The 22,001-nt window shown below is 44.0% G+C and overlaps 1 protein-coding gene across 4 annotated transcripts; it reads left to right on the top strand.

Moving 5' to 3' along the window:
• Positions 1-1,776: 1,776 nt before the first annotated feature.
• On the top strand, positions 1,777-21,751 carry ZNF550 (zinc finger protein 550). 4 transcript variants are annotated; one of them, XM_063720350.1, is made up of 7 exons: positions 1,787-1,996; positions 7,025-7,151; positions 10,714-10,809; positions 15,429-16,968; positions 19,005-19,941; positions 20,352-20,695; positions 20,778-21,751. In XM_063720350.1, exons 1-4 carry the CDS (start codon positions 1,970-1,972, stop codon positions 16,445-16,447), a joined length of 1,269 nt encoding a protein of 422 aa, XP_063576420.1. In that variant the 5' UTR covers positions 1,787-1,969; the 3' UTR covers positions 16,448-16,968; positions 19,005-19,941; positions 20,352-20,695; positions 20,778-21,751. The 4 variants fall into 4 exon arrangements, with proteins under 4 accessions (XP_024093432.1, XP_063576420.1, XP_063576421.1 ...); XM_063720351.1 differs by lacking the exon at positions 19,005-19,941; XM_054541233.2 differs by having other exon boundaries at positions 20,352-21,751.
• The last annotated feature ends 250 nt before the right edge of the window (positions 21,752-22,001 follow it).

The following is a 22,001-nucleotide window of genomic DNA, read 5'->3' as shown; positions in this document are numbered from 1 at the left end:
TGTTTTAATCCTCTTCAAAATATGGTTCATAATCTGATGTAGGAATACTTTAACAGGTATTCCTAAATGCAGGTTTCTGATAACTGAAAAACATACAGGACTCATGAAAAGCTAAAATGTTCATAAATATCAAGCAGAACAAGAGTTAACAGAATAGGCTGAACTAATAGAAAAACTTAAATAATCTTTTTGACTTTTGCTTGGAACATTGCTGATCCTTGTTTTGTTTTTCAGAGTCAAGGAAACTCCTTTTGAGCTAGCTACAGCCTTTAACAATTGAGTAAGGTTTACTCCTGAGAACAAAATTTGGAATATGTTTGTTTATCTCTGCCTTATTGGTTCTTTAAGGACCACTGCAACATGGTCTTGGGAATTATACTTCAAGAAGCCTATAAGGTTAAAGGGTGTTTGTACTCACAGTGATATAGGAATAGCACTGGGTGGTTGCAGGAGGATGGAAAAATTCAAACAACAAATAAAAACAAGAACTAGGCAAAGAAACCATAGGATAACAGAAAACCCAAAATAAGAGAGAGAATGGCCAAAATCCCAGTCAGGATGACATGTCCATGACTCTTCTGGGCAAACCCAAATAAGAGAGAAAGGGGGCGGTAACCAGGTAGGTCCCTGAATTTCCCTCCTTTTCCAGAATACCTAATAATTATTCCACTCTCTAATTAAAGAAACACCCACAAAATAGGAATGCTGTGTGGTCACAGGAGAAGGGGGAAAACATCAAGCTGTTAAAATTAGCTACCCCAACAAGGAGACTGGGCTGATGAGACCTTAACAAACAGGACCGGGGCTAGGCTGCCCCATGACGCTAAATTTGACCCATTTCCTACCCCAGACCTAATTATACACTCATTGCCACATTAAATCACACACCCACCAGTGCCAGGCCAATCCAAGCACGCCCACATTTAGTATAAAAATGGTTGGCACCCCAATTCTAAGAAATTCCCACCTTTTCCTAGAAAAACCTCACGATTATTCCACCCCCTAATTAGAAGAGCCCATAAAATTAGAAACCCAAACTGCATTGTGCATGACCCGCTCTCCCTCGTACGTCCGCACTTCCCTCTTCTCTTGGGAAAAGTACACTCTTCTCAAAAATGTGTACTATTTCTTCCCAATAAATCTTCTTGCCTTTGGCTTCATTTTTACTCATCCCTGAATTCTTTCTCACGATGGTGTCAAGAAGCTGGACTCCGGAAGCGGGCGGGGACTCACGGCCCCTCGAGACCTTCCTGAGCCCTGGGCAACACCAGTCCACGCAGAGGAGGCAGACGTCCCACAGAGGGAACCCCATGAGCACGTCCCGGGAGTGGCTCCACGCGGGAAGCGGGGATCCAGATCGACGCCAGTCCCAGGGACAGTGCCTGGCGTCAGGGTGGAGGAGGACGCAGTAACCAGGCGTAAGATTTTACTGGTACATGGGAATGTCACTTGGTCAGAGGAGGCAAGCAGGGAACCTCGTGGCAGGGCCCCCTTTATCAAACTCGTTTACCTGGGTGCCTGGGCAAGTGCTCACAGCCTGCTTGTAGGGACGTTGAGGCATCCGAATAATAGGAAGTTTTAAAAATTTACAATCCAGTGTGTACACTTGCTCCACTAAGATCATCTGAGATATACAGAATCATGGTGTGCACAATAAAAAAGGAAAAGGAGGCAAGCCTGGCCTGTTACGGGACAAGACTACATTACCTAGAAGGCAGTGGGCCGGCGCGTGCGCCGGACCAATGTCGTCACAGGAAAAGGCGTGGCAGGCGGCCGCGACACAGGGGCGGGACTTCCGGCCTCGCTGGCATGGACGTTTGTGGTGGGTCGTGTTGGTTCGCAGTCTCAGAACTGTGCTGGGAAGGATGGTAGGGCGACTGGGTCTCACTTCCGCACCGTTGTAGGACCCGGGGTAGGGTTTTGAGCCCGTGGGAGCTGTCCCACGCGGCCTCGTCCTGCCAACGGTCGGATGGCGGAGACGAAGGACGCACCGCAGGTGAGCAGACTGGCTCGGCTTCCCGCGGCCACCCGGCCTCAGCGTCCCGGGCCCGCGAGCGAGAGGACGGCGTTTCGGGGTAGTCCTCAGTGCAGTCTCTGCCGTTGCTTCTCAGAGGCCTAGAAGGGGGTCGCGCGGTCCCGGATCCGGAATGCAGGCCCGCGGTGGCGTGGGGAGCGTCCCCGTTTCTGGGGTGCGCGGCGTTGGGGTATGAAATAGGGCTTTTAGGGTCCTGGAACCCCTCACAGGTGAGAGGAGCGACCGCAGTCCTCCTCCTGGCTTCCAGCCGTGTCCTTTCCCGGGCCTGCGACGTTGAACAAGTCCCGTTACTGTCCTCGTCCTTCATTTTTGCGCGCGGAAAGTAGAAATATTTACTCCTTTCCCCCCTGGGTTGAGGAAGCTTGAACGGCTCCCTGGGTGATGTGTGTGTGTCCGTCCCAGTGCACAGCACGGTCCAGGGACGTCGCTCAGGATGTTGTTTCCGGAGATGCTCCCTGGGCCTGTGCTGGGTTTGGAGACTCAACCCCAGCAGGAGGCTGACCCTCTGGCCTCCTTGGCCTCCTGTCTCTACAAAACGAAGGGCAGCGGCTGAAACAGGTGGGAGGAGCGTTTTTGCGGTTGCTGCTATGCCAGGGAAGAAAAGGTGGTAGTGCAGGCTGAGGAATTTGTCTTTCAGTTTAGGGCAAGGGACGCTGGGTTGCAACTAACAGTATATTTTCCTGTTTAAGACATTTAGTTACAGGTGAAAAACGAGTCCATTAAAATGTTCAGTGGTGATGGTATGCAGGATGTAGTGTCCATTTGGAGATAACACATGAGGCCCAGGGTTACTCTCTAGCAGTCACCCTGATTACTTTCATGATAGCCCAGATTACTGTCAGCTCCTGTCGTAGTTGTTAATTTCTCATCCACCTCTCCCTCCTTTGCTTTATTTCTGACTCCCTCTGGTGTCTGCTGCTTAAAGAGGTCTCGTCTGTTGCACCGTTTAAAGCTGACCAGAGTCTCTTTGGTCTCCTTGCTCTGTTTTCTTGTCATGTGAATCTTTAAGGCCATGTGACATTGCCTTACTCATTTATTTAGTTGCCTGTTTAGGATCTTTTTCCAACCCTGGAATGTGAGTGCCTGTTGCTTCCCTCTCTCAAGACCCAGAACAGCCAGGCTTAAGTACATTTATTGTACTTAATAAATGGTTGATGATTGAATAGGCCTCTCTTATAGGGACTCTCATCACATTTCCAATAAATCCACCCCCTCCTACCAGCATGTTCTGCAAGGCTGTGCTTGGTCTGCCCTTTTGACCACATCTTCTTTCTCCTCTTCCATTGTCCCCTTTCTCACTGCATTCATCCAGGGAGTCCTGAGCTTGCCAAGCTCTTTCCCATTTTCAGCCTTTGCCCTTGCACTTCTCTTCGTCTGGAACATTGTTCTGAGGTCTCTGTGGGGCTGCAGCTCCACACCCATCCTGGCAGTGCTGGCTCTAGCTAAAAGCACCCCTCACTCCCAACTGCCTGCTCTCTGGCAGCTTGGTGAGGTGTTTCAGTGGTGCTCAAATGCTGCTTTTGCTTTTTAAATGTGAGGCTGTGCGTGATTTCTAAAGCTCCCTGAGCCTTTGCTGACTGTGAAATGAAAGTGATAACGACATTTACCTCTGGGCCTGTCAGGGGATTAATAAAGTTCCCAAACACATCAGGCACTTACATGTGCTAGGCACTCCACTGATTGCCTAAGTGAACATTTTCTGTTTTGTTCTTAGAGCTGCCTGCTGAGATGTGAGTAGTTATTGTGTTGATTCGGAAATCGAACCTTAGGGAGATCATGTGACATTGTCATAGTCACATAGCTGGCAAGTGTCAGATTCAGGAGGCCTGATTTAAGTCAGGCCTTTATTTGCTTTACCATGGCTAAGGAAGCCTTAGCCTGGCAGGGACACAGTGAGGACCAGAGGACTTAGTGAAGGGTGCCTGCCCCTCCACACCTGTGGGTATTTCTCGCAAGGTGGAGATGAGAGACTAAGAAAAGAAATAAAGACACAGAGACAAAGTATAGAGGAATAAAAGTGGGCCCAGGGGACTGGCGCTCAGCATACGGAGGACCCACACCAGCACCAGTCTCTGAGTTCCCTCAGTATTTATTGATCACTATCTCTACCATCTCGGTGAGGGGAATGTGGCAAGACTATAGGGTAATGAGTGGGGAGAGGGTCAGCAGGAAAACATGTGAGCAAAGGACTCCGTATCATAAATAAGTTTAAGGAAAGGTGCTGTGCGTTGATGTGCACATAGGCCAGATTTATGTTTGACTTTATCCAGATGTCTCAGTGCAGTGAAGAGCAGTATTGCCGCCAGCATATCTTACCTCCTCCAGCCATAAGGCGGTTTTCTCCTATCAGTAAATAGAATGTACGATCGGGTTTTACACCAAGACATTCCATTCCCAGGGACGAGCAGGAGACAGATGCTTTCCTCTTATCTCAACTGCAAAGAGGCCTTCCTCTTTCACGAATCCTCGTCAGCATAGACCCTCTATGGGTGTCGGGCTGGGGCACTGTAAGGTCTTTCCCTTCCCATGAGGCCATATCTCAGGCTGTCTTAGTGGGGGGAAACCTTGGACAATACCCAGGCTTTCTTGGGCAGAGGTCCCTGTGGCCTTCTGCAGTGCATTGTGTCCCTGGGTACTCGAGACTGGAGAATGGCAATGACTTTTACCAAGCATACTGCCTGCAAACACATTTTTAACAAAGCACATCCTGCACAGCCCTAAATCCCTTAAACCTTGAGTCAATACAGCACGTTTCTGCGAGCACAGGGTTGGGGCTAGGGTTACAGATTAACAGCATCTCAAGGCAGAAAAATTTTTCTTAGTACAGATCAAAATGGAGTTTCTTATGTCTTCCTTTTTCTACATAGACACAGTAACAGTCTGATCTATCTTTCTTTCCCCCACACTTAGCTGCTGCTGTTGCTGTTATCATGATTGGATTAGTATCAGTCATTTTCCTCCATTCTTTTAATATGCCAGAGCACTTACTGTCTGCTTCCCATAGTCCTCGTGGGGTTGCCATTGTTTGTGTCATCTTCAACAGCTTCCCCATAGAAGGCTTTTCTTTTTTTTTTTTTTTTATTATTATTATTATACTTTAGGTTCTATGGTACATGTGTGCAACGTGCAGGTAAGTTACATATGTATACATGTGCCATGCTGGTGCGCTGCACCCACCAACTCGTCATCTAGCATTAGGTATATCTCCCAATGCTATCCCTCCCCCCTCCCCCACCCCACAACAGTCCCCGAAGTGTGATGTTCCCCTTCCTGTGACCATGTGTTCTCATTGTTCAATTCCCACCTATGAGTGAGAATATGCAGTGTTTGGTTTTTTGTTCTTGCGATAGTTTACTGAGAATGATGATTTCCAATTTCATCCATGTCCCTACAAAGGACATGAACTCATCATTTTTTATGGCTGCATAGTATTCCATGGTGTATATGTGCCACATTTTCTTAATCCAGTCTATCATTGTTGGACATTTGGGTTGGTTCCAAGTCTTTGCTATTGTGAATAATGCTGCAATAAACATACGTGTGCATGTGTCTTTACAGCAGCATGATTTATAGTCCTTTGGGTATATACCCAGTAATGGGATGGCTGGGTCAAATGGAATTTCTAGTTCTAGATCCCTGAGGAATCGCCACACTGACTTCCACAAGGGTTGAACTAGTTTACAGTCCCACCAACAGTGTAAAAGTGTTCCTATTTCTCCACATCCTCTCCAGCACCTGTTGTTTCCTGACTTTTTAATGATTGCCATTCTAACTGGTGTGAGATGGTATCTCATTGTGGTTTTGATTTGCATTTCTCTGATGGCCAGTGATGGTGAGCATTTTTTCATGTGTTTTTTGGCTGCATAAATGTCTTTTGAGAAGTGTCTGTTCATGTCCTTTGCCCACTTTTTGATGGGGTTGTTTGTTTTTTTCTTGTAAATTTGTTGGAGTTCATTGTAGATTCTGGATATTAGCCCTTTGTCAGATGAGTAGGTTGCAAAAATTTTCTCCCATTTTGTAGGTTGCCTGTTCACTCTGATGGTAGTTTCCTTTGCTGTGCAGAAGCTCTTTAGTTTAATTAGATCCCATTTGTCAATTTTGGCTTTTGTTGCCATTGCTTTTGGTGTTTTAGACATGAAGTCCTTGCCCATGCCTATGTCCTGAATGGTAATGCCTAGGTTTTCTTCTAGGGTTTTTATGGTTTTAGGTCTAACATTTAAGTCTTTAATCCATCTTGAATTGATTTTTGTATAAGGTGTAAGGAAGGGATCCAGTTTCAGCTTTCTACATATGACTAGCCAGTTTTCCCAGCACCATTTATTAAATAGGGAATCCTTTCCCCATTTCTTGTTTTTCTCAGGTTTGTCAAAGATCAGATAGTTGTAGATATGTAGCATTATTTCTGAGGGCTCCGTTCTGTTCCATTGATCTATATCTCTGTTTTGGTACCAGTACCATGCTGTTTTGGTTACTGTAGCCTTGTAGTATAGTTTGAAGTCAGGTAGTGTGATGCCTCCAGCTTTGTTCTTTTGGCTTAGGATTGACTTGGCGATGCGGGCTCTTTTTTGGTTCCATATGAACTTTAAAGTAGTTTTTTCCAATTCTGTGAAGAAAGTCATTGGTAACTTGATGGGGATGGCATTGAATCTGTAAATTACCTTGAGAAGGATGGCCATTTTCATGATATTGATTCTTCCTACCCATGAGCATGGAATGTTCTTCCATTTGTTTGTATCCTCTTTTATTTCCTTGAGCAGTGGTTTGTAGTTTTCCTTGAAGAGGTCAGAAGGCTTTACTCTCAGGCACAATTGCATTATGTCAGAAGGCAGTATCTGCCTCCCTTTTGAGTCCTGCACGGAAGTCAGCCCAAAGGAGACCTAGTTGATTCAGACCTGGATCTCTCTGCACATTGACTAGAGACTGAGTGACAGGTTCTGATCCTATCCGACAACATAAGGCCAATAGCATTACTTCTGTTTGACTTTCCAGATGTTGGTGACCTTCAAGGATGTGGCTGTGACTTTTACCCGGGAGGAGTGGAGACAGCTGGACCTGGCCCAGAGGACCCTGTACCGAGAGGTGATGCTGGAGACCTGTGGGCTCCTGGTTTCACTAGGTAATGGCTCACCTCTCATCCCTGAGGAGGACCCTAACCCTGATTCTTGGCCAGGCAAAAAGGTCACTGGAACTGCCCACCTTTCTCTTGACAGACTTTTCTGGTCCCACCTCTTCCTGACTGGTCTCACTTTGTCTGCATCAGAGATTGTTGGGGTAGAAAATGTCCTTTTAACACAAACCCTCACTCCAGTGCTCAGCCCATTCTGAGGTCCTTAATCCAGATTGCATAAGAAGGAAGCTGATTGGCCATCCTGGTGGGGTCAGCTGTGGCCACAGCCCTGTTAAGCAGGGGCCATGGGTGATGGGCTGTTCTTAGAGAAGGGGGCGAGTCAGTCAGCCCCTCAGAAGACATTTGTCCTCAGTGCCCCTCGGATATCTTTCTAAGCAATACAATCTCTGTAAAAAGGCATCTAGGTGCCTGCATGGTCATTAGTCATTTTCTGATGCTGGATATCCGTGCTCTGTTGATCCAGGAGGTGTTTTTAGAGGGTATACAGGAATGTCCTCAAATGGCATGGGTCGATACCCTGATAAAGCCATTCCTTTTACTTTCTGTGTCCAGCATGCTAATTGTTGTCATAAAAGTCTCATTAGCTGGGTGCGGTGGCTCACACCTGTAATTCCAGCACTTTGGGAGGCCGAGGCGAGTGGATCACGAGGTCAGGAGTTCAATACCAACCTGACCAAGATGGTGAAACCCCGTCTGTACTAAAAATACACAAATTAGCTGGGCGCGGTGGTGCGTGCCTGTAATCCCAGCTACTCGGGAGTTTGAGGCAGGAGAATCGCTTGAACCTGGGAGGCAGAGGTTGCAGTGAGCCAACATTGTGCCAGTGCACTCTAGCTTGGGTGACTTGAGCAAGACTCCATCTCAAAAAAAAAAAAAAAGTCTCAGATTAGCGCTGAATCTTTCATTTTCCTTTCACTCCCCCAGTGCAGTTCATTTCTTTTTTTAACAGAGGGGACAACCTCCAACTCAGCCCTGAGAAATGTACATGGACTTGCTGGGACTCAGTGGCATTGTTTTGATTTTGTTGTGTTGTGATTGCAGACTTCTATTTGTAGGAAGTGAAATTGACTTTCTCACTTACCAGAGCAAAACAAGGTTCCCTTTTAGAATACAATATTTAACAAAAGTGTGTCAGGATAAAGAAGTTATTAGAAATGATGGCACACTCTGAGTTCAGTTGGGAAGGTAGACGTCAATCCATAGATGACAATTGAAATAAGTTCTAGAAAGAAAAATGAGGGGAATTTAGGAATAAATAAGCATATTTATTCCTATAACCTATTGTGGGTTCCAAAGAGGGCATCTCAGGAAGTGACAGTGGAGCTGAGACCTGAAAGCTGAGTAGGAGTTAGCTGGATAGAAGGAGGTGGAAGAGGGTAACAGTGTTCCAGGTGGAGGAACCAGCGTGTGAAAAGTGACAGGGAGCTCAGCTCTTGGGAGAGCCAAAGGATCATCTGATTCACCTTTCCCACAGCCCTGTCCCAGAACTCAAAGCCAGGCATGTAGCACACATTGGTGGACCTTACTGTGACATGTCTGAAGGAATCCTGGGCTATGGTTCAGAATCTGCCAGTTGATATTTCTGTGGATTCTTGTACCTCAGTTATTGGTCTTCTATACAGAATCCTCCTGTCTTTTACTCACCACATCTAGTGGAAAGCATTTGGCTGCATATAACAGAAAACCAGATCAAACTGGCTTCACCTGGAAGGAAATTCACTAACTCGCCTGATGAGAAGCCTGAGGTGTGGTTGGCTCCAGCCTGATGAGAAGCCTGAGGTGTGGTTGGCTCCAGGCTTGTTCAGTGCCGCAGCGCAGTGATGCCATCAAGGATGTCCCAGTTCTCTGTTCTTTCTTCTTGGTTCAGGCATCTAATTGTCCTCAGGCTGGCTCTTCATAGGGATGCTGGGTGCTGCAGCCTTGACTGGGGCAGCAGGCCCCCATGTTCAATCCCTCCTCCCACCCTGGAATAAATGCTTTCTTTTCACAATGAGAATCCAGCTTTGGTCACCTGCCTAATGAAGACTCTTGCATTACCAATTTGTGTCATCCAGTGGTTTTTCTTTTCCTTTTTTTTTTTTTTTGAGATGGAGTCTCGCTCTGTCATTCAGGCTGAAGTGCAGTGGCATGATCTCAGGTCACTGCAACCTCTGCTTCCTAGGCTCAAGCAATCTTCCCAGCCTCATCCCCTTGAGTAGCTAGGACCATAGGCGCACACCACCATACCCGACTAATTTTGTATGTTTTTGGTAGAGATGGGGTTTCACCATGTTGACCAGGCTGGTTTCGAACTCCTGGCCTCAAGTGATCCTCCTGCCTCGGCCTCCTATAGTGCTGGGATTACAGCATGAGCCACCATGTCCAGCCTCAGCCAGTGGTTTTCAGCCCCATCTGGGCACCAGAATTTTGGGGGGCACATTTTGGAAGTACTGATGCTGAGGTCTCACACGAAGAAATCTTGTTTCATTTGGTTTGAGGTTGGAATCGGGCATCCCCAAGTGGTTCTGAAACCATGAGGTGTTTGAGAAGCAATGATTTAGATTTGTTAGAAAATGCCTCCTGGGGCCGGGTACAGTGGCACCTTGGGAGGCTGAGGCAGGAGGATCACTTGAGGCCAGGCACTCAAGACCAGCCTGACCAACATTGTGAAACCCAGTCTCTATTAAAAATACAAAAATTAGCCAGGCATGGTTTTGCATGCCTGTAATCCCTGCTACTCGGGTGGCTGAGGCACGAGAATCCCTTGAACCTGGGAGGCGGAGGTTGCAGTGAGCCGAGCACTGCACTCCAACCTGGGCAACAGAGTGAGACTCTGTTTCAAAAAAAGAAAGAAAGAAAGAAAATGGCTTCTGGAGGAAGCAGCTCACCTTTGCAGTGTCCCATGGCTGTCAAAGTGTTGTGTGCCTGAACAATGTTGGCTTCCATAGACGGAGGTCATGGGCAGTGGGTGTTGTTTAGACAGATAGCACTACCCTCCATGGCAGTTGTAGCCCAACAGTGGGATTTGTGCCTGTCTTTATCTCCTTGGCTGCCATAATAAAATGTCATGGATTGGGTGGTTTAAACAACGAGAGTTTATTTTCTTAAACTTCCCAGCTTCTGGAGGCTGGGAAGTCCAAGATCAAGGTGTTGGCAGGTTTGATTCCTATTGAGACCTCTCTTCCTGGCTTGCAGATGGCTGCCTTGCTGTGTTCTTACAAGGTGGAGGGACAGGAGAGATCTCTCTCCCTTTCCTCCTGTTTTTATAAGGCCATAATTTTATCAGATTAAGGCTCCACCCTTGTGGCCTCATTTAATTTTAATTACCTTCTAAAGATCCTGTCTCCAAATACAGTCACGTTGGGTGTTAGGGCTTCAACGTACGACTTTTATGGGGAACACAGTTCACTCAGAGCAATGCTTTTGATTTTCAGGGCTCACATCAGCATTTTGCTTACTTTGGGAGCAGCTTCATTCATGTCTGGCCCCTGTCATGAAGTCCTAGGCAGGATGGAGAGACTTTCGTTTTCTCATTAAATTACCCCTATTCTATTTCTTTTGCTATCAACAGGGCATCGGGTTCCCAAACCAGAGTTGGTACACCTGCTAGAGCATGGGCAGGAGCTGTGGACAGTGAAGAGAGGCCTCTCACACCCTACCTGTGCAGGTAAGCAGCCACCAGCTGGTCAGGTGGAGTCATGGCAGTCTTCAGAATGTGAGGGCGCCACTGCCTCTGAATTTCTGGGTGAAACTGCTCATTGTGGCCTGCTGGGGGCCTGGTTGTTTCTGACTCACGTTGGGGTATAGTGTCCATCATCAGGTGAGCACTGAGCCGCACAATTATTCAGAGACACAGGTACCTTTTGCTGTGAACAGGAATCTTTATGGTTGCTCTGGCTCAATCCAGCTGGTAGAAGGGGAACAAGAAGAAGGTGAGAAGTCATACCCAGTTGTACACATACTTGACAACCACATAGTCTTGACAAGAACCAGGCATTTAGCCACACCCAGATGCTCAGGACTGACAAATGTGATTTGGCTATGTGTCCATGGAAAAGAATTAATGGGTTTGGTTTACATCACCTCAGGCTCCTCTACTCAAAAAAATCAGAGTGATATAATTTCTGTGTCATTGAGTTGTTAGAGGATGTATGACACTGCTTAGTTCAGTTCCTGGTCCATAGGATCAACAAATGTCAGCTAGTTAGTATTATGCATGAACGGTTTTAATCATCATAAATGTAATGTCATACATTTCTTTCTGGACTCAAGAGAAAGGGGACTTTCCTCCCCTTGATATTACTGTCTGCATTATGCTGTGAATCCCACTCTTTTCCACCCTCTCCATCCACTCATCCATCCTCCAGTTAGACCATCAGAGACTCAGAAGCAGTCCTTTGCCCCATATCTTCCTGCCCCTCTTGCCCTGAGAAACACCAAGGTGACAATTGGCCTTCTCTGCCTAGGGCACTCATCTGTGCTGATGAGTGTAGCTGGAGCCATTTGCCTTGTGGATTTGTATCACCACTGAGTCATGGGCTCTCCCCTTGGGCTTCTTGGCCAGCCCCATCTGCAACCCTGTGTTCCAAATACCTACCTTCCCATTCCCTCAATCCCACATCTCCACTTAAGTGTCTCAGAGGCACCTTTAGCTCCTGATGCCTAAAAAGACACTCAGTTCAGGGAATGTCTTACCATCCAAGCAGGTTAGAAGGCTGGAAACACACCACATAGCTCCCGGACTCCGCCTAACTTCATCAAATGCAGCATCCATTCATCCCTAGTCCTGCTCATTTTAAATGATCCATATCTCCTAAGTCCATCACCTCCACTGCTTTCCTTGGCTCCTTCACCAACACCCTAGTACAGGCTCTCGTCATCTTTTGACTGGGCCATACCAGAGGCTCCTAACAGGTCTCCCCACATCTGCCCCATTCCCCTGGGCAGCTCTTGTCCCTGCACCGGCTCCTGCAGCCACTTGGATGTGTTTCAGATTTTCACCACTTCACCAGCAGCTGATGTTTCAGTATATAATTAATTTCATGTTAAAAATAGGATGCGTATTTAATGTTCTTAAAGATTCATCTGCACGGTCTCATACTTGGCTTCTCTTGTCCTCTATGGAGGAGATCTTACCTCTAGTCATGGTCAGTGTCTTTGCCAGTGCCTGCATCATACCTGCTGTGTTCTCAGGGAACTTGCTTTTTTAAAAAAAATTCTCTGCTTTGTCTGTACCTTCAACTTATCTATATTCAAATAAAAAGTGTGCACAATACAAAACCAGAAAGTGAATATAAGTTAAAAAAAAAAAAGTGTACTCAAATTGCTTACACTTGGGGAAAACAGACAAAATGCTTTTTCACCTACAATACCCTGTAACTTGTGTTGACCCCACTTGTAAAGCCAAGCTTCTTGGAGTTGTCTCATGTTTGGAAGAGATGTTTACACTTGACTGTAATTTTTTTTTGTTTAAAATTTCTCAAACTAAAAAAAATCTTATGTATACAATAATAAGTACAAATTTGAAGGGCTCAGCTTAAATTTTTGCATTTCTGCAAATTGAATTCTTCATCTAGGTCAAGATTTACAATATTTCCAGCACCTCGGCAGTTTCTGTCACCCTGTCTTTGTCAATAGCTCCTCCTGCAGTGGGAGCCACTGTTTAGACTCTCTCCCTAGGGACTAGTTTTTAATTGGTTGTGAATGGGCATAATTGGAGCCCCAAAGCATTTTCTCTTTTGTGTATTTCTTCTTTTCACCATCATTGTGTCCATGAGCTGGGTTTATCCTGTATGCTGTGTACCATAAAATTGTGTGAAAACATCAGGATCTGTTTCTTCACTCTCCTATTGGTTGGCATTTGTATTTTTTGCCTTGTTTGGAGATTATGAAGAATGCTGCTATGAATACTATTTTCCATAATATTTAGTGCATATAAACACTCATTTCTGTTGCATATACACCCATGAGACAACTGGTGGAGTCAAGAGACAGATCTGTGCTCAGTTTTAAGTCAAACCTCCAAATATTTTTCCAGAGTAGCTGCACCATTTCCCATCCCCACCATTCCAGGTATGAGACTGGTGCTGCACTCGGGTCTTCTAAGCATGCGATGTTGGCCACTTTATGAAGCACAGCTGCTAGGTTCCTCAGATCACAGCACTGAAGTTGCTCTTGTCACTGCCATTACCCAAATTGCCCAGCACAGCAATGAAAATAATAATAAGGGTAATGTCCCACAATTTAATGAACACTTGTGCTGCATCAAGAACTGTGCATTTTCTCATTTAACCTCATGACAGCCTGAGAAATTGAGTCTCCTAGTCTCTTAGTTGAGGAATTGGAGACCTGGTGGAGAAAGTCATCCTCCAGTATCAATCCACTTGACACAGGCAGGATTTGAATTGAGTCATTCTGTCTCCGGTACCCTCTTGTCTGCCATGCATTGTGCCTTCTGACACAGCAGAAACTTGTCAGATCTTACTACACTAGGCATTTTGTACCATTTGTTCCTGTGTGTCCATCCCTTTTGTGCTGGAATCTTCATTTTCTTCCTCCAAGTCTAATCACCCTTTTATATTGGTTTCAACAGGCATCTGGTGCCCAAAGGGTGAATCTACCCGTTTTTACTTCCTCACCTTCAACCCATTGCCCACTTCCTCTCTCTAAATGACTCTGGCTTATCTTTTAGGACTCAGCTTATGGGACATCTCCTCTAGAAAGCCTTCCATGATCTCTTTTTCTTTCCAGTCTCGTTAGGTGCAACTTCCCTAAACTCTCAGCACCAGAAGACTTCAGTTCTTTTTCTTTTTCTTTTTCTTTTTTGAGACAGAGTTTCACTCTTGTTGCCCAGGCTGGAGTGCAATGGCGCAATCTCGGCTCACCGGAACCTCCGCCTCCCGGGTTCAAGCGATTCTGCTGCCTCAGCCTCCCGAGTAGCTGGGATTACAGGCATGCACCACCACACCTGGCTAATTTTTAATTTATGTGGGTACATAGGTGTACACATATTTGGGTTACATAAGATATTTTAATATAGGCATACAATGCATAATAATCACATCAAGGTAAAGGAAGTATCTGTCACCTCAAGCATTTATCCCTTCTTTGTGTTACAAACAATCCAGTTATACCCTTAGTTATTTTAAAGTATACAATAAATTATTGTTGACTAGAGCCACCCGGTTGTGCTGTCAAATACTAGGTCTTATTCATTCTTTTCTAACTTTATTTTGGTACCCATTAACCATCCTCACTTCATCCCTCCTCCACTCTACTGCCATTCCCAGTTTCTAGTAACCATCTTTCTACTCTCTCTCCATGAGTTCAGTTGTTTTGATTTTTAGTTCCATCCATGTTGTTGCAAATGATAGGATCTCCTTTTTTATGGCCAAATAGTACCCCATTGTGTATACACACCACATTTTCTTTGTCCATTCATTGTTGATGGACCCTTAAATTGTTTCCAAATCTTGGCTATTGTGCCTAGTACTGCAGTAAACATGGGAGTGCAGATCTCTCTTTGATGTACTGATTTTTTTTTTCTTTTGGGTATATACCCCCACTGGGATTGCTGGATCATATGGTGGCTCTATTTTTAGTTTTTTGAGGAACCTCCAAATTGTTCTCCATGGTAGTTGTACTAATTGAAATTCCCACCAACAGTGTATGAGGGTTCCCTTTTTTCCACATCTTTGCCACCATTTGTTACTGCCTGTCTTTTGGACAAAAGCCATTTTGACTAGGATGAGATGATACCTTATTGTAGTTTTGATTTGCATTTCTTTGATGGTCAATTATATTGAGCAGCTTTTCATATACCTGTTTGCCATTTGTATGTATTCTTTTGAGAAGTGCCTATTCAGATCTTTTGCCCATTTTTAAATCAGATTATTAGATTTTTTCCTATAGAGTTGTTTAAGCTCCTTATATATTTTGGTTATTAATCCCTTGTCAGATGGATGTAAGCGTTCAATTCTTCAAGCAAATGCCCTTCAGACAATGTCATCAAAAGTCTATTATCTCTTCTTTACTCTGAACTGTAAAGAGGAATGTCTTTACTCCAGATCCTCTGTCCCCTGGTCCAGCCTGCCCTCCAGATTTTCCCTTTAATGGTGTCAAGGATACAAGGACCTTAAGCAGTATTTGGTAACCTGGGTTAGAGATGTAAAAATGCAGCAAGTATCATAGGCACTATTTTCATCTTCATTTTCCTACTGAAGTGGTTATTTTGTGTTTTTCTATATTTTATCACTAAAAGACCCCTCCTTTGTTGATGCCCTTCAGGTGACAGAGCACAAGTTCATACCAGAGAGCCAACCACTTACCTGCCAGTCTTATCTGAGCGGGCCTTTCTCCGGGGAAGCCTGACTCTGGAATCTTTAACCTCAAGTGATTCGAGGTTGGGGAGAGCTAGGGATGAGGAAGGGCTTTTGGAAATGCAGAAAGGTAAAGTGACACCAGAGACAGACCTCCACAAGGAGACCCATCGTGGGAAAGTGAGCCTTGAAGGTGAAGGTTTGGGGACAGATGATGGTCTGCACTCCAGGGCATTACAAGAGTGGTTATCAGCAGATGTTCTCCATGAATGTGACTCACAGCAACCAGGGAAAGACGCCTTGATTCATGCAGGGACAAACCCCTACAAATGCAAGCAGTGTGGGAAAGGTTTTAACAGGAAGTGGTATCTCGTTCGACATCAGAGGGTTCACACTGGAATGAAACCCTATGAATGCAATGCGTGTGGGAAAGCCTTTAGCCAGAGCTCAACTCTCATTCGGCACTACCTCATCCACACTGGGGAGAAACCATACAAGTGCCTTGAGTGTGGGAAGGCCTTCAAACGCAGGTCGTACCTCATGCAGCACCATCCAATCCACACTGGAGAGAAACCCTATGAGTGCAGTCAGTGTCGAAAGGCCTTCACCCACCGGTCTACTTTTATTCGCCATAATAGGACCCACACTGGAGAAAAACCCTTTGAGTGCAAAGAATGTGAGAAAGCCTTTAGCAATAGAGCCCACCTAATTCAACACTACATCATCCACACTGGAGAGAAGCCCTATGATTGCATGGCGTGTGGAAAGGCCTTCAGATGCAGCTCAGAACTCATACAGCACCAACGGATTCACACTGGGGAGAAGCCCTATGAATGCACCCAGTGTGGGAAAGCCTTTCACCGGAGCACGTACCTCATTCAGCACTCTGTCATCCACACTGGGGAGATGCCCTACAAGTGTATCGAGTGTGGGAAGGCCTTCAAACGCAGGTCACACCTTCTGCAGCACCAAAGGGTCCATACATGAGAACCCTATTATTGCAATGAATACAGCAAGGCCTTTACCCACTGTTATTATTTTATCATTTATAATGGGACCCAAAATAGAGGAAGAAGTCCTTCGAGTGCAAAGAATGTCAGGAAACTTTTCACTTTTTTTGTCAGCTCTTTCTTAACTAACACATGAGCAGTCACTTTGGAGAGAAGCCCTGTGAATACAGTGAATGTAAGGATCCCTTCAGTCACCACTCAGTTCTCACTCATTGCAGAAGGATTCATACCAGGGGGAAATGTGGAAGGCATTCCATCAACATCAGAGAACTCATGCTGGAGAGAGACATTCCAAATATAACTATTAAGGACAGTCTTTGGCCAGAGGAAAAATCTTACTATCTGAGAATCATAATGAAAAGTTACTACATAATTGTCATTGATGTGAGAAAACTTTCTGTGACCAGATCGTCACTTACTTGTCCTATAAAGAGCCATGCTGGAATTTGACCCACCTTGGGATTTTCTCTATGAACTTATGAAAACCTTCAGTCACAGGTATCTTCTTGCTTTTTGTCCTTACAGACTTCCCTGTAAGATCAGTTTTATTTTTTGGTAGGGGAATGTTTGAGAGGTAAAGGGGTTTTATTCCTTTTTTTTTTTTTTTTTACATACATTCACTGCCATCCTTTGTCAGAGTTGGACAGTGAGGGCAGCTCTTCAGACATTTCTTGGAAGCTGCCTTTGATCCAGACATCTCTGGGAGGATATCCATGAGGAGAGTAATTCTTTGTGAGAAATATGAAGGCTTGTGTCATGAGATTCTTTTTTTTTTAAATTTTATTATTATACTTTAAGTTTTAGGGTACATGTGCACAATGTGCAGGTTTGTTACATATGTATACATGTGCCATGTTGGTGTGCTGTACCCATTAACTCGTCATTTAGCATTAGGTATATCTCCTAATGCTATCCCTCCCCCCTCCCCCCGAGCTTCTTGAATTTACAAGAAATTAGAATACTGAGAACATCTTCATGTGACACTTCTTTTTTATATCTAGGGTGAGAAGAACCCATGTACGGATGGCCACATTAAAATGTGCACTACATAAGACTGTTTAAGGCTTTGATTTTTATTAATAAACTCATTATTTTTTAAGAGACAGGGACTTGCTCTGTCACCCAGGCTAGGGTGCAGTGGCATGATCATAGCTCCCTGTAACCTCGAACTCCTGGGCTCAAATGGTCCTCTTGCCTCAAGTTTCTGAGTAGCTTGGGATACAGGCATACACCACTACGCCTGGCTAATTTTTGTAATTTTAGTAGACACAAGGTTTTACCATGTTGGCTGGGCTGGTCTGGAACTCCTGGCTTCAAGTGATCCACCTGCCTTGGCCTCCCAAAGTGCTGGGATTACAGGTGTGAGTCACCGCACCCAGCCTTAAATTTTTTTGTATAGATGAGGTCTTGCTGTGTTCCCCAGATTTGTCTCAAACTGCTAGACTCAAGTCATCATCCTGCTCAGCCTCCTAAAGTGTTGGGATTACAGGTGTGAGCCACCACACCTAGCCTAATATGGTTTCAAATGCTCAGCACTCTCACATTTTCCTGATTCCATTCTATTTGTTTGTTGTCTTTATTTTCTCTGGCAACATAGTGATCTTTGTACTTGCTTGGCCTTCTCAGGTGAGTCCTAATTCTTTCTGGTGTTTATCAGATTCTTTAATCCTATGTAGAGGGGTATTTTTAGGTCCCCCTCAGCATTTTTCTAGGGATTGAATTATAGCTAAAACAGGCAAAATAAAACACACAACTAAGATGAATCCATGGTAAACCCAGTAAACCCAAGAAAACAACATGGAGAGGAATCTCATTGTCTGATCTTGTAAACATTTGCGTGAAGTTTTGCTACAAAATAAAGTGCCTAGCATTTTAACAGGTGAATCAGGATATACGTGTGCAGGTTTACGTGAGTTTTGTAGTTAACCACCATGACCTTAGTCCCTTGGTGCTAGCACTGAATATGGTAATTAGTTTTGTTGTGTTTTGAGATGGATTCTTACTCTGTTGCCTAGGCTGGAGTGCAGGGGTGCGATCTTGGCTCACTGCAACCTCTGCCTCCCGGGTTCAAGCGATTCTCCTGCCTCAGTTTCCCAAGAAGCTGGGATTACAGGCATGTACTACCATGCCCAGATAATTTTTGTATTTTTAGTAGAGACAGCGTTTTGCCATGTTGCCCAGGCTGGTATCGAACTCCTGACCTCAGGTGATCCACCCACCTCAGCTTGCCAAAAAGCTGGGATTACAGGTGTGAGCCACTGTACTTAGCCTGCATCTGGTAATTTGAAATTCCTTTTGTGAGATTTTCTTTTAGTTTTCAAGCTACATGAGATAATCTTAGGTTAAAACATGTATTGTGTGAAAAATAAAAAATTATCATTTTCTCACTTTGAGCTTTCCTCACAACCTTTTAAAGCACTGCATATATATTTCATGTTTTCATAGTGGGCATGTACCTTTTACTGTGGTCCTTTTGCACATATTATAAATATAATTCTTGGTGAGTTAAGAGTTCTCTGTTTTTGTTTTTTCAGGACAGAGTGCACAGTTTCCTCTCCTGTGGGAAGGAGAGTTGACTCTTGAGGACCCCCACCCTCCTGCATCCTCTCTCTGGAAGGCTGCATGTATTGTAGCTGTGGCTGTACTTGTCCCTAAGGCCCTGGGTTCAAGAGAGTTGGAGAAATCCCTCTAGAAACATATTGGCTGTCAAAGGGTTCTTTCCAGGCCTGAGGACCTAGGCCCCAGTTTGTCCCAAAGCAGGAGTGATGTTTTCCATGGGATAAAGGACACCCTAGGGTTTTTCTTAGCTTCCAGCTCTTTCCGTACAGTCTTCACTTAAGTGTTTGGTACAAGGATCTACTATGAACTTGCTGCTGTGATAGGCAAGAATCTCATGAGACACCTGTCATTTAGCTCCATGGCCACTCACTGTTGTGGTCATACTTGGAAGAGTGGGATGCAGTGGATGGCTGGGCTATGGGTCCTGCCCTTGAGCAGGGAAGGAACTTACTGTCTAGTATAGGAAGAACACATGAGAACAGGTGCAATATATTGACCTAAACCTGTTTAGCACCCATTTTTAAGTCAGTAGAAGTTTTGAACTTACAGTAAAAGTTGTGAACTTTTGTATGTTTTCCACAAATAGTTTATGATTGAGGTAAAACATGGTTTTTGTTTTGTTTTTGAGACAGAGTTTCACTCTTGTTGCCCAGGCTGGAGTGCAGTGGCGCCATCTGAGCTCACTGCAACCTCTGCCTCCCGAGTTCAAGGGATTCTCCTGCCTCAGCCTCCCGAGTAGCTGGGATTATAGGCGCCCACCACCATGCCCGGCTAGTTTTTTTGTATTTTTATTAGAGACGGGGTTTCACCATGTTGGCCAGGCGGCCTTGAATTCCTGACTTCAGGTAGTCCACCCTTCTCAGCCTCCCGAAGTGCTGCGATTACAGGCATGAGCCACAGCGCCTGGCGGAGGTAAAATGTTTTCATGTTCATGTTTGTTATTGTAACTTTGTTACATTTAATGAACAAATTAGATAAAAAGCACTATGCTCTTGTGATTAATCTGTGAGAAATGATTGTGGGGGTGGGACTAGTTATGACCATTCACAGTTGGTGTACTTCAGTTAGTAAATCTCAGAGGAAATGTGGACGGTAAATTAACTCAGCAAGTCGGTCATGAAAGATGAATTAGAAATCTTAATGTTTGTAAGTAGACAAAAAACGTGTCTGGAAGGATCCTCACCCAGTTAAATGGTATTTGCTCCTTGGGTGTAGAGGGCGGGAAGGGATGGGGGCAGAGGGGAGTGTCAGTGAACATTCACTTTAACTTCATGCACATGTGGAAATGTTTGAAATGTTCACAGTAAATTTTATAATTTCAGAAAAACCGCTTAAGGTTGAAAAGAGAAATTTAAGAAATTGCTGACGGAATAAAAACATAATAGAACTAGAATATTGAAGGAAATGAAAGAAGCAGAAAAGAAAGCACCAGAAGTGATTTGGAAGAGAAATTCTAAAATGAATGTGAACGACAGAGTGATCAGAAGAGTGTAGGGAATTCATAGTTTCTTTAAACAAGCCATCTCACAATGGAAGCCTGTTTATCTTGAAATTACTGTGGTTATTATTCATTCTGCCCTTTGAAGAACTGCAGAAATTCATAGGGCAATGTTAAGTGTTTGTGTCTCCAAAAAAGATGTTGGAGTCGTCACCCTCAGAACCTCAGGTAATCATGTTAGTTAATCCATTAGGTTAGTTCCTAATTGACTATGACTGTGTCCTTATAAAAATGGGAAATTTGGTCACAGAAGCAGATGTACGGAGGGAAGACGATGTGAAGACACAGGAAGAACATCTTCAAGCCAAGGAACACATGGGGCTACCAGAAGCCGAGAGAGAAGCATGGAACATCTGTTCTAGTAAGAAGTGTCTGGGTTGTTTTGGTTTTTTTTCTTTGGAGTTTTTGTGGTATTATTTTTAAATTATGTTTTATTGTAGACCTCACAATTCTTTTTTTTTTTTTCTTTTTCACTCAAACTACAGCAAAATATTGTATTTCTATCCTATATTTCATGGGCTTACCTCTAGCCAATTGTTTTTAACTGCCATGTAATATTTTACATCATGAAGCTTTCATCCTTGATTCAAATCCTGATTATGGACATGTATTTCCTCCATTTTCCTGCTATGAAATATATCACCATCAGCTTGATTCAACCTTAAAAATAAGGTCATCAGTATTATGTTCCAAATAAACTTATGGACATACATGAGAAATGTACCTTGCAGCTGAATGGCTAGGTCATACGGTGATCTAGTATGTAACTGGAATTATGTTATACATTGCCCTTTCCTCTCCCATACGATGGACAAAAGTGTTTCTGTATCACTGTGTCCCAGACAATATTTAGAATTACCCAGCTTTCCAGTTTTTCTTATTTTAGAAGTTTAAAATGATATAGAATATATCTGGTATTTCTCATATTGAAATACATTTGAACATTAGTTCATATCTTTTCATTGCCTTTTGTTTTTCCTCTTCTGTCAATGGTCTACTCATATATTGGCCTGTCTTTATTTGTATCTTGACTTTTTATTGTGTATTTTGTTTATGGTGGGATACTTTATTGATGATTAATAAGATTTTCAAGTATATGGGCTAGTCCCTTGATACTATTGACACTGTATTTATCTTCAGTCTCTTGTTGGTATCTAACTTTGGTTCTGAAGTTTATGGAATGGAAGTATTTAATTGGAAAGATTAAACATTGATTTTAATTAATATTTTTGACTTGTTAGGATTTTTGAATACTCAGGCATATCTCACAAAATTATGCTGCTGGCTTTAAAATGAGTTTTACATTGATTCTTAGAGCATCTTAATCATTAGTAAGGATTAAATCCAAAGCACACACAGTGAAGATAATTTTAAAACTATTTAAAATGGTAAATTTACCTATTAAAAATGCATGAGAATGGGGCAGGAAATGTCATATAGTTCCACTTTTATATGGATTTGCTCAGAGAAACCC

The sequence above is a fragment of the Pongo abelii genome, chromosome 20 (genome assembly GCF_028885655.2).
Source record: "Pongo abelii isolate AG06213 chromosome 20, NHGRI_mPonAbe1-v2.0_pri, whole genome shotgun sequence".
NCBI classification, from domain to species: Eukaryota; Metazoa; Chordata; class Mammalia; order Primates; family Hominidae; genus Pongo; species Pongo abelii.
This window is presented reverse-complemented; position numbering and strand designations above follow the sequence as displayed.

What these genes read in the sequence shown, in the direction of transcription:
- ZNF550 (XM_024237664.3), top strand. Translation starts at nt 1,970, where the DNA reads ATGGCGGAGACGAAGGACGCACCGCAG. An exon ending in AGACGAAGGACGCACCGCAG is followed by an intron (nt 1,997 to 7,024) that starts GTGAGCAGACTG and finishes TTGACTTTCCAG; the next exon opens with ATGTTGGTGACCTTCAAGGA. An exon ending in CTCACACCCTACCTGTGCAG is followed by an intron (nt 10,810 to 15,428) that starts GTAAGCAGCCAC and finishes GATGCCCTTCAG; the next exon opens with GTGACAGAGCACAAGTTCAT.